This window comes from Arachis hypogaea, chromosome 16 (genome assembly GCF_003086295.3).
Source record: "Arachis hypogaea cultivar Tifrunner chromosome 16, arahy.Tifrunner.gnm2.J5K5, whole genome shotgun sequence".
NCBI classification, from domain to species: Eukaryota; Viridiplantae; Streptophyta; class Magnoliopsida; order Fabales; family Fabaceae; genus Arachis; species Arachis hypogaea.
In genome coordinates this window covers 18,507,033-18,519,063 of record NC_092051.1, presented here as the reverse complement: position 1 = coordinate 18,519,063, position 12,031 = coordinate 18,507,033, and the positions used below count along the sequence as shown (strand labels likewise).

General features: G+C 34.1%; 1 protein-coding gene across 2 annotated transcripts; it reads left to right on the top strand.

The window, feature by feature from the left end:
- The first annotated feature begins 409 nt into the window (after positions 1–409).
- LOC112758224 (uncharacterized) lies at positions 410–9,750 on the top strand. Of its 2 annotated transcripts, XM_025806834.3 has the most exons (19): positions 410–608; positions 1,458–1,564; positions 2,177–2,335; positions 3,386–3,451; positions 3,536–3,625; positions 3,798–4,103; positions 4,286–4,383; positions 4,675–4,710; positions 4,802–4,922; positions 5,043–5,279; positions 5,556–5,651; positions 5,775–5,840; positions 5,971–6,009; positions 6,130–6,264; positions 6,973–7,334; positions 7,677–7,770; positions 7,915–8,106; positions 8,977–9,098; positions 9,246–9,750. In XM_025806834.3, exons 2-18 carry the CDS (start codon positions 1,466–1,468, stop codon positions 9,073–9,075), a joined length of 2,295 nt encoding a protein of 764 aa, XP_025662619.1. In that variant the 5' UTR covers positions 410–608; positions 1,458–1,465; the 3' UTR covers positions 9,076–9,098; positions 9,246–9,750. The 2 variants fall into 2 exon arrangements, with proteins under 2 accessions (XP_025662619.1, XP_072076031.1); XM_072219930.1 differs by lacking the exon at positions 4,675–4,710 and having other exon boundaries at positions 417–608; positions 4,286–4,392; positions 4,778–4,922.
- Positions 9,751–12,031: the final 2,281 nt, after the last annotated feature.

The window sequence follows — 12,031 nt, the reverse complement described above, 5'->3', positions numbered from 1 at the left end:
AAAAAATTTATGATTATAAAATATTATTTTTGATTTAACATGTAAAATTAAAATATAAGTCCCTACCTGCCACGAGTTTAACACTAATTAAGGAGTAGCTACAAAAAGTTATAGAAATTATGTTGTAAGTGGGTTACAACTTACAACATATGAAAAATTGAAAATAGACAAAGGTTACCGCACGCACTGCTCGCCGCTTCTTCTGTCTAAGTGCCACGCTACGATAAGACTTCGCTTTTACCCCAAATGGGGCCCACTTTTCTGATCAAACGGCCACCGAAGCCAGCGAGGACAATCAGCGCGAAATCAATGGCCACAACTGCAATTTCCACTTAGCTAGTTTATCCCTCAGGATGAAAAGACCATCGTGCCCCCGTCGTAATTGAAATTCGGCCGAACCGGGTCAAAGGATCTTTGCAAGAATATAATCGAAAGCCCATTTACTCCCAAAGTCCTAAATTCCTAATGCTCGTTTCCCTTTCTCTCTCGCTCTAGAAATTCAGAGACAACCCCGCTTTCTCTCTCTAGAGTTGAAACTTCGGCAGTAGAAAGAAGGACAACAAGAAATCACAAGAGAAAGTGCGTCGAGTTCTTCACCACTGATCACGGTTTGGACTCTCAGTATTCTGTCGTCAAAGTTTATTTCAGCTTGTTCGATTATTCGTTTTGATTCGATTCCATAAAAAAAAAGGAAAAAAGAAAATAGAAGATTATATCGCAGCTATTTAATTTGTTTTAGCTTAGAATCATGTTGCTAAGTGAGTAGCCTTATGATCGGGATAGTTAATTTATTTCATATTCTAGCAGCTATTGTTTTGCCTCATTCGTTAGCGTTCTGTGTGTTTGGGGATGATTTTTGGGGTATTTGATAGTTTTAGCTGGTTCAGTTCGTTGTTGCATCTTAATAGGTTTTGTATTTGGTGTTTGATTACGTAACTGTGGCTTTGGTTTTGATTCACATTGAGAACTCGATGAATTTGATGTGCTATATATGTTGCGACTGGCAAATTCAGATTGTGTGGAAACGATGAGCTTGAAGTTCACCTGCTTTCCGTGGTATGGTTGTAATAGTCAAAATAATTGACACGTGGAAATTTAGGGTATAGAGCGGATAATTGAAATCTTGACTATTGAGTAGACTGATGTCAATCTGTGATGGAAAACTTACAGAGAACTCTTTGTGCTAGTTTGTTTGAGTTAAGACTTAAGAGGCACCTCCTTGGTTGTGCCAAATACATTTTTTGTATGGCTTGTTTGGAAATGTTTGGATGTTTCTTCAACTGCTCCCTTGAGACAGCTGTCCTGTATTATGAACCTTTGTTGTTAAATAAATTGTTATAGTTCGCAAATTGTATTACTTTTAATCCCTAATTACATGGTTCTGAATGACCCATAGTAGAACTTTTCTTATTGTGATTGCTTTCTGTAATGTACTCTTGATTTATGTATTGTCATAGCTTTCGCGATGCACCGTGTGGGTAGTGCGGGGAACACAAACAGTTCTTCTCGCCCTCGTAAGGAGAAGAGATTAACATATGTGTTGAATGATTCTGTTGACACAAGGGTGAGCTCATTACTTTTCTATATTGAATCTTTGTTATTGGAAATGTATTTGTTGACATTGAGCATTAAAACCTGTTGCCTATTCGATGGATGGTTGGGTTGTTCTTGAATAAAATTCATTCATTGAATGTGGTCTTTGAAAGATCTATGCAATATTTCATGTGGAGATGATTAGGGACATCAATTTATTCAGGGTTAAAAATAACTTTTGGATTCTTTTGGATGTCAAATACTTATCATTTGAAGACCAAATTGCTGCCAAAGTAGGAACAAGTCGACACTCCCCAAAATCAAGGAGATTGTGTGGTTTCTGCTAAAATATATCTTTCTTTCTAATAGTGTTATGCATAGAATCTTTGTAGTTTGTGCATCACCCGCCTTATATTGTAATAATTACCAACGCTGTTAACTTATGATCAACCAGAGCTTCATCAATTGAGACTAGGACATGGCATTTTTCTTTGACGATTTGTTGAGATGTTAAGTCATACATTATATATTTCCGCGTCAGCACCAACATTTCCTCTTTTGGTTGAAGAAAGTTAAACTTTTGGGATTTTGTTTTTATTATTTATGCTGTCAATTTTCATCAAGAGCTGGTTCTTTTCTGCAGCATTGTGCAGGCATAAATTGTTTGGCTGTACATAAATCTGCAGTATCTGATGGGTCTGATATTCTCTTTACTGGGAGCCGTGATGGCAGGCTAAAACGATGGGCATTAGCTGAGGATGCAGCAACATGCTCAGCTACCTTTGAATCTCATGTGGATTGGGTAATCTTATTTTATTCCCCCTATTCTTTTATCTCAATCAGTTTATTCACATTGTTTGATAACCTTGAGAAAACGGCATTGTTTCTATACTACCGTTACTTGATGAAGCTCGTCTGTAATGCATTCTTTTATTCTGTTTTCCATAACGGGTATTCTAGTGGCTTTTTGTTTATAATGAAATTTTAATAACATTAATGCCCGTTCTCAGTGGTCAGGTCAAACAGTGTAAGAAATAATATGATTGATGTGTGGTTAAGTGAGTTGCATGCCATGTGCAAATATCGGTTGATTATTGGGTACTTGGTATTGATTATGTGGCACCCATACCACCTTGTGATGTTCAATTGATTTGAATACTTTATTTTCTGTTTTTCATCTCCAGCAGATGTGGATTTTTATATGAATGTTATTTATTTATTTTCTCGATTACTTCATCGTACATGTTACTTGCATTTTGTAAATGTTTTTGGTTTGTTGCCTTTTTGTCTTAAAATTTATTAAGCTCTGTAATTATAATTAAAATCAATAAATAAAGCTCAGTTCTGATGGAAAAGTATGGTTGAGAAGGAAAAGGCAATGACCTTCTCTCTTGTATCTTTCAAAAAAAAAAGAAAAAAAAAAGAAAAAAGAAAAACTACGAAACCAGACCTGTAAAACTGCAAGCTTACTTAAGATTTGGTTGAATATTGGGAGACAAGATTTTGCTGTATTGTTGAACTTTTTAAAGGTTTATTTTCTTCGCTTGTATAAATCCTGATCCACTCAAGTTTTATTTTGTCATCTCCTTTAAAATAACATTTTATTATTTCATCTTTTTCCTTGTTTAAATTGCTAAAAATTTCAGCAGCCAGTTTCTTAAGGTATGCTGTATTTATTGAGCATATAATCTTGCACTTTTACAATTTCCCCTAAATTTAACACTCATTACATTAATAGGAAACCGACATTGTGAGTCGTCATACCCACAAAACATGATACCCACACGTTTATAACTCAATTCCAATAGCACGAGTGACAGTCAATTTTATAGATGTTATCTCAATCTGGCAGGTTAATGATGCTGTTCTTGTTGGTGATAATACACTTGTTTCTTGTTCTTCAGACACGACGCTGAAGGTTTGTTGATCTCTCTCCATTAATATTCTAATCAATATTTTCAATCTGTTATTGTTAACTTTGGATACTGTATGCTTGTGACAGACATGGAATGCATTTTCCAATGCAACGTGTACTAGAACACTGCGCCAACACACTGACTATGTTACTTGCCTTGCTGCTGCAGGGAAAAATGTAATGTACTCCAAACTTTCTAAACTCTTTATTAAGTCTGTGCATCCATAAAAGGTTCATTTATTGTTTTCGTATATTCCGCATTGAACATGATTGATACTTTGTTTGAATTAAAAACTTGTATCTTTATCAAATGCATCTTCTGATCCTTTAATAGTGGCATGCATTTTAGAGCAATATTGTTGCCTCTGGTGGCCTTGGTGGGGAGGTTTTTATATGGGACATTGAAGCTGCGCTTGCTCCAGTTTCCAAGAGCAATGATGCTATGGTTGATGATTCTTCAAATGGTATCAATGGCCCTGGCAATTCACTACCATTGGCTAACATACGGACCATCAGCTCAAGCAACAACATATCCATGCACACTACTCATACTCAGGGTTATGTTCCAATTGCTGCCAAAGGCCACAAGGAGTCTGTTTATGCATTGGCAATGAATGAAGGTGGAACACTTCTGGTTTCTGGTGGCACAGAAAAGGTACTATGTGGGATTAATTTTCAGATTTGTGTTCTTAGTTAGGATTATGTTCTCTTTGGAAATTTAGAGGTGGTTTGTTTGAGCTATAGTGGCTTGAACTTACTTAGCTAATTGTGGAATTCTGCCCTGATCTTCATACTTGCTTCATTTCTTTTTCTTTTTTGCCCCTTTTTCCCCTTTAGGTTGTGCGTGTTTGGGACTCGAGATCTGGATCAAAGGCTCTGAAGCTAAAAGGGCATACAGATAACATCAGGGCTTTGCTCCTGGATTCCAGTGGCAGGTTTATTGAGTCCACATCTAATTTTAGTTGCATATTTTCAATTGACATTTATATTTAACATCAGAGTGCTGCTTCTGGGTCCCGTTGTTGAGTGGACATATAAGTTTAGATATACATATTTTCAGAAATTTATATTTTAAAGCAGTACTTGGCCACTTCCTTTGTACTTCAAATTTATTATTTTTCTCTAATATCTTAAATCTTTCTCATTTGTTGTTATATGGTCTCTCAACATATTAATAACTCATCTCTTACAAGTCAGCCAAATTATTTTAACAATGATTATTTCAGGTATTGTTTATCAGGATCTTCGGACTCTATGATAAGGTAACTTATGCATATGGTGTCATAAATGTTTCTATTTTTCAATTTTCCCCGTGTTTTTGTTGACTAGTAATATCTCCATCTTTTCTGATAGGCTTTGGGATATAGGCCAGCAAAGATGTGTTCATTCTTATGCAGTTCACACAGATTCTGTTTGGGCACTTGCCAGCACCCCAACGTTTAGTCATGTCTATAGTGGTGGGAGAGATTTTTCAGTGAGTGCAACTTTTGATTAAAGATTATGTCAAAATTGTTTATTTAGTTATTGTGTTGCATGGCTTGCTGATTTTTCTAATGCATTTGTTGTTTTTTTTTCTTTTTTGGGGTAACGTAAGCTATACTTAACAGACCTGCAAACAAGAGAAAGTAGTTTGCTTTGCACAGGGGAACATCCTATTCTTCAAGTGGCGTTGCATGATAATAATATATGGATTGCATCAACAGATTCTTCAGTTCACAGGTGGCCTGTTGAAGGACGCAATCCCCAAAATATTTTGCAACGAGGCAATTCATTTTTAGCTGGAAACTTGTCCTTTTCAAGAGCAAGGGTGTCACTAGAGGGATCTACACCTGTATGTTACATTTAGTTCTGAAAATCACCAGTTAATTTTTTATTTATATAATCTATGAAGTTTTATTTTGTGAACTTGGAACTCTATACTACCAGTTGCATGTGTTCTATCCAGAGATGAATATTTTATTTATCTCATCTCTTTGCTTGATGTTTGGAAATGGGAGGATTGTGTCAAAGAAATTCTTTTTATGAAACTAAAGTTTCTGTTGCATCTTTCTGCTCTGGGGAACTAATTGTTCTTACTTTTTGTTACCAATATTACAAATGTTAACAGGTTCCTGTTTATAAAGAGCCCAACTTAACCATCCCTGGCACCCCTGGAATAGTGCAACATGAAGTTTTAAATAATAAGAGGCATGTTCTGACAAAGGTAAGCATAGTGTTTTTTCATGATATTAGGCTGAAACATGTCAATATTATCATCCATTTGCTGCTAAATTTTAATCTTTCTCTATGACTTTCTGAATCAAGTGATAAATGTATCTTTTCTTAGGATACTTCTGGATCAGTCAAACTATGGGAGATTACTAGAGGTGTTGTGATTGAAGATTATGGGAAGGTGCATTTTGTTTTGTAACTTGCATGACATTATTGTTTCTATGGAGGGTCTGAGCTTTAGTGAATAATATTTGACAATTTCAACCACAGCTAGCATGCTCATTTGTTTACTTGTGGACTATTTAATTTAGGTTTCATTTGAGGAAAAAAAGGAAGAGCTATTTGAGATGGTATGATTACTAATTCACCTTAAGAATTTAACTTTGTCATAATTTTTAATTGGTAGGGCCTCATTGATGAGTTATAGTAATTTTCTAGCTAACATCTATTTTCTTTTGATGCTGATTCAGGTTAGCATTCCCGCATGGTTCACTGTGGATACTAGGCTTGGAAGTTTGTCTGTACATTTAGATACACCCCAGTGCTTTTCTGCAGAGATGTATTCAGTTGATCTTAACATTGCAGGGAAGCCTGAAGATGATAAGGTATGGGTTTATTGTCAAAAGTAACATACCTGCCTACCCTTGTACTGAATTTCCAATGGTATTGATTTTGCCCCTATTTTTGGCATGCTATAACAATAGCATTAACTTACAATTTGCTTGTTAAGCTATGATAGTTGTCACTTAAGTTTAAATATGTTGGCAACATCATCTTATTAGTGTATTGTTTATGGGATCAATATACATAACCATCTATAGTTAGTGTTCTTGCTCAATCTGAATTCTGGAGTGATTTCTGTCATGGTGTTAGTCTTAATGAACATTAATGTTTTTATAATTACTAGTGAATTGACAGGCATGTGTCAAAATTGACATTTTTTATTTTCACATAAATTTTTTAGAATGTAGTATTTTCATGGGACAAAACTATCCTTAAACTAAAATATAACTATATAAGTAATAGTTTTATAATTGAAATATTATTGAATTCAAAAAGTAAAGGATAAATATTTCTGTTAAAGTGATTTTGGCTCAAGTCTATCCTTAAGCTAAAATATAACTATATAAGTAATAGTTTTATAATTGAAATATTATTTAATTCAAAAAGTAAGGGATAAATATTTTTGTGGAAGTGATTTTGGCTTAATTCTATTATGTGCTTCAGGGAGTCAGGTTCATGCACAATGACATTATGATAACGTTCTTGGTAGCTTACCATCATTAATCCAAAATATTAACATTATTCTGCAGGTTAATTTGGCTCGAGAAACTCTTAAAGGGCTCCTGGTTCATTGGTTGATAAAACGGAAGCAAAGAATGGGTTCCTCGGCTCCAGCGAATGGGGAATTATTATCTGGAAAGGATATTGCTACTAGAAGTCATACCCATTCAAGAATTGAAGTTGATAGTAGTTCTGAGAATGATGCTATGGTTTATCCTCCTTTTGAATTCTCAGTTGTTTCACCTCCATCCATTATTACAGAGGGCACACAAGGAGGTCCATGGAGAAAAAAAATCACGGATTTGGATGGAACTGAAGATGAGAAAGACTTCCCATGGTGGTGTTTGGATTGTGTTTTGCATAACCGGTTACCTCCCAGAGAAAATACTAAGTAATTTTTTTTGCCTTACTCTTGTTCTTTTTCTCCTAAATGTTTGTGTTTGCACATTGTTGTAGTCAAAAGGAAGAGCAAGAGCCCATGCTTGAGACAGCTATCAACTATTGTATCTCAAGTTGTGGGAATTTTTTCTTCCTATTAATACAGTGCCATTGTTTTATTGATCCCAAAATCGTTGAACATTTTTCTACTTCTAATATTTGTTGCCATAAAAACAAATGGGATTTTGTTCATGAGTTTGTAGTCTGAGTATGATAGCTTTAAGCTTTAACCATGATTGAGACAGCGATATGATGTTCTTTCTTTGAAATTGGTTCTTTGTTATAACATCTGCAGGTGTAGCTTCTATTTGCATCCATGTGAAGGTTCTTCAGTCCAGATCCTCACACAAGGGAAGCTAAGTGCTCCACGTATATTAAGAATTCACAAAGTAAGTTTTAATACTTACAGTAGTTGACAGTTGGAAATAATTGTTTTCATTAGGAAGTACGTGTTGTTTAGCTGATGTTGATAATGCTTGAAAGAGATTCCTTGTTTTGTCTTTAAATTTATTTATTTTTAACTGTTGGTCTAGGTTATTAATTACGTTATAGAAAAGATGGTCCTCGACAAACCTTTAGATAGCTTAAATACCGATGGTAGTTTTGCCCCTGGACTTGCTGGGCCACAATTGCAGCATCAAGTAGTTGGGGATGGATCTTTTCGATCTGGATTTAAGCCTTGGCAGAAGCTTAGACCTTCTATTGAAATATTGTGCAACAATCAGGTGAGTTATATTTCTCCTTCAATGCAGTCTTATGATAGTGCATATCCTATAGCTTTGCTGATGCTAATATTGAGCAAGTTCATTGCTTAGTAGCTTGCTTCTCAATGATTGTATGTGTTCTCTGGAATTTGATGACATATGGTATTACTAGAATTATGTTATTCCTTAAGAATTTTTATTTATTAATGGCGTCGTCTGATCCATGTAGCCGATCCCACCTAATGGGATAAAGCTTTGTTGATGTTGTTGTAATGCATCTGCAATGTTACAACTCACTAATTTCCAAATGCATGAGGAAGAGTTCATAAAAATCTGGTCACTAGCTATTGATGTGGGTAAAATATTTCTGGCCTGCTTACAGCTAAAAATCAGTTTACTCACGTATGGCACCTTGAAAGGATGTAGATGCTTCAATTCAAACAATAGTGATGCTTTTTTAGCATAAAAATTGGTAGCCATGTATAAATTTTATTCACTTGACATGATGAGAATAAGATAAACAGATAATGCAGACCTGCAAAGATGCCTACATCTTCAGACTTAAATGCTTAACTTGTACTCCACTGGTCTGTATTTGTCATAAAATTTAATGCCAGTTGCTATATTCTCCAACTGAAATCTTGAGAATATTTTAAGTCTTAGAACAGATCACATATTATTTTGAGATGCAATCAGCTGTGTTAAAGTTTGAGTTTTAATGCAGTTTTTGAACTTTTGGTAATTTTTGTATCATGGTATTTGTTTTTTCAATGTTGCTTCACCTAATCTTCTGGATTGTATTTTGTTCAATTCATAGTACTTTTTCTGCTTAAATATGATCATTATTTTGGTTGAAATCTGCATTTAACCAACTGCTTGAATTGTTTCCAGGTGCTGTCTCCTGAAATGAGCTTAGCTACTGTGAGAGCTTATATATGGAAGAAATCAGATGACCTGGTCTTAAATTACAGAGTGGTCCAAGGCAGGTGAATACAAATTGCAATTGCATCAAGGTGGGTTATCATACACTATTCTTACTGAAGTGTATTGAAAATTTACTCCTGACGTAGATGGATTGATTTTTTGTGTGTAAAAAATATGTAGCCAATACATGTTGTCTCAGCATGGTTTCCGGACATAATTATTATTAGTTGTTGCAGGTTTTCTTGTGCTTCTGTAAAAATACTTCTGAGCATTGGTTCTTGGATGCCTGAATTGATCGGTTTGTAAATTATGGGATCACTCGTTGATGACCGAATTCGCGGCCGTTCTTCTGACCAGTTTGGCTAGTGTCTCTTAAGCACATAGCTCTTACCATAAAATTTTGAAATATAGGCGGCGTGCACACCTTTGCTGGACATGGCAGAGTCGTGGGGTGTTCTTCTGCATCTGGCTACATGAGGGTTTAATTTTTAATTGACTGTTGATAATTAGTGGGTTGGGGATCATACTTGCATATTGTGGGGGGTTGTTTCGTTCAGGAATCAGGTATATTGAAATTTAGAGATGACAACGAAAACGTTGTAAATTTGGAGTGTGCATTAAGTACCTAGCCATAGAAATTCAAATTGTGTTCTCAGAGTGTAACTTCCATTTAGCTCCCCCCATTTTTTTAATAAAATTTTGTTAATTATTAATTGCTAATAATATTTTCATTTGTTCAAATTAGACAGTTGGATATCTGATATCTCCTATGGATAGATGCTCTTCTGTTGTCTTCTCAGCCTGTCAGCCATCCACTGTTTGGTTTGTATTTACCTTTGTCTATCTATGTATTTCTGTATGTATATTTGAGAAGTTTAAGAATGAGGCAATGTTGAAATCTTTGCTGATAACGTATTCAGTTTCGTGTCCTAGGCTGACATATTGAACTTGTATTTGTCGGTTACCGTTAGGTGCCTTCGTTGCCTTCATTTTATGAATATGTGTTTAAACTCATTAATTTGACGAGTTAATAATAATATAACTCATTGGACACTCTTGCAGAGGTTATATGAGAAACTTAAACTTAAGTAATTTTTAGTATTTTTTTGTCATTATTTGACCATTATAAATATTAAATTATTTTTAGGGTAATTCACTGTAATAAGCCAATGGGGAGAAAATTTATACCAATCGGCCAAAAGCAAAATTGGTTCATGAATCAACTAAGACACATTTCTATGTAGTTCGAATTAACCTAATTCGAACTTCAAACTCTATGTAATTCGAATCAGTTACACAGTTACACATACGCACACACTCACTAATTCGAATCAGTTACACATACGCACACACTCACTAATTCGAATCAACCTGATTCAAATTACACACGCAATCCAAAGTAATTCGAATATTCCACAATCATAGTTAAGCAAGAATAAAAATACGTAAATATATAACGAAACTGATAAAAAAATATCTCCAAATAAACCACAATTATTTATATAAAAAAAAACAGAGTTATCACCAGATAATGGTCGTTATTGAGTTTGATTATAGTCAAGTTCGGTACTATATTTAACTACTGAGTTTGATTATAAGTGTTTATTGGGTTTGATTATACTCAGGTTTAGTGCTTGTAGCTGAGTTTGATTATAGATGTTTATTGCGTTTGATTATATTCAAGTTCAGTATTATATTTGACTATTAAATTTGATTATAATAGGTTTTATTGAAAATATAAACCCTAAACCCTAACCCCTGACCCCTAAACCCTAAACCTTAAACCCCTAAACTCATATACCCTAAAACCTTAAATCCTAAACCATAAACCAGAGTTTGATTATCATGTTTATTGAGTTTGATTGTGCTCAAGTTTAGTGCTAAATTTGACTAATGAGTTTGATTAATATATGTCTACTGAGTTTGATTATAGTAAGGTTCAGTACTTGGCTGCTGAGTTGGATTATAAATGATTATTGACTTTGATTATAAATGTTTTCTTGAGTTTGATTATAAATGTTTGTTGAGTTTGATTATAGTCAGGTTTGCTACTATATTTGACTACTGAGTTTGATTATAAATGTTTATTGAGTTTGATTATAGTCAGGTTCGATGCAAACTCAGGTTCAGTGCTTGACTACTGAGTTTGATTGTACATGTTTATTGAGTTTGATTATAAATGTTTATTAAGTTTGATTATAGTCACGTTCGGTGCTATATTTCACCACTGAGTTTGATTACTCACTCTTTCACTCATTCACTAGTTCTCTCATTCACCCAGCGACCTACTCACCCTTCCACTCCTACATCAATTTAGCTGAAATACGAATTACTACTAGCACCAAAAATTGAGTAATTCGAATCACCCCAATTCAAATTACTTTGGATTGCGTGTGTGTAATTCGAATCACCCTGTGTGTGTAATTTGAATCAGGTTGATTCGAATTAGTGGGTGTGTGCGTGTGTGTAATTCGAATAAGACTGATTCGAATTACATAGAGTTTGAAGTTCGAATTAGGTTAATTCGAACTACATAGAAATGTGTCTTGGTTGATTCATGAACCAGTTTTGTTCTTGGCTGGTTGGTGTAAATTTTCTCCCCCTAGTTTATTATAATGAATTACCCTTATTTTTAACAAATAAGTTTTATTATTTTATGTAAAATTTGAAAAATATGGGCATAAATTAGATTGATTTATATGTGTAAATTTTAATAAATAAAAATATAAATTATATACTTATTATGTGTAAAAAAAATGTAATATGTACTCGCTATCTAGCATTACTAGAGGATATGTAGCATAAGATGTGTTTTCTCCTTTTTAAAAAGAGAAATATTGACTCTGAATTTGAGCTAGTATTTGTTCACTAATAATTTATTGCGAAATCGATTTTTTTAATACCTATTAACCATTTATCAAACCATAAAATTTTGAATTGTTCAATATACTTCCGTGATAAATTTAACAATTTAATAATTGAAATAAATTATAAGATGGAATTAACAATTTAATAATTGAAA

Bases quoted from the DNA above. Each gene is read 5' to 3' on its own strand.
- LOC112758224 (XM_025806834.3), top strand. From the start codon at position 1,466: ATGCACCGTGTGGGTAGTGCGGGGAACACAAACAGTTCTTCTCGCCCT. The intron at 4,384-4,674 runs GTTTATTGAGTC...TGATTATTTCAG, and splicing joins CTCCTGGATTCCAGTGGCAG to GTATTGTTTATCAGGATCTT. The intron at 5,652-5,774 runs GTAAGCATAGTG...ATCTTTTCTTAG, and splicing joins AGAGGCATGTTCTGACAAAG to GATACTTCTGGATCAGTCAA.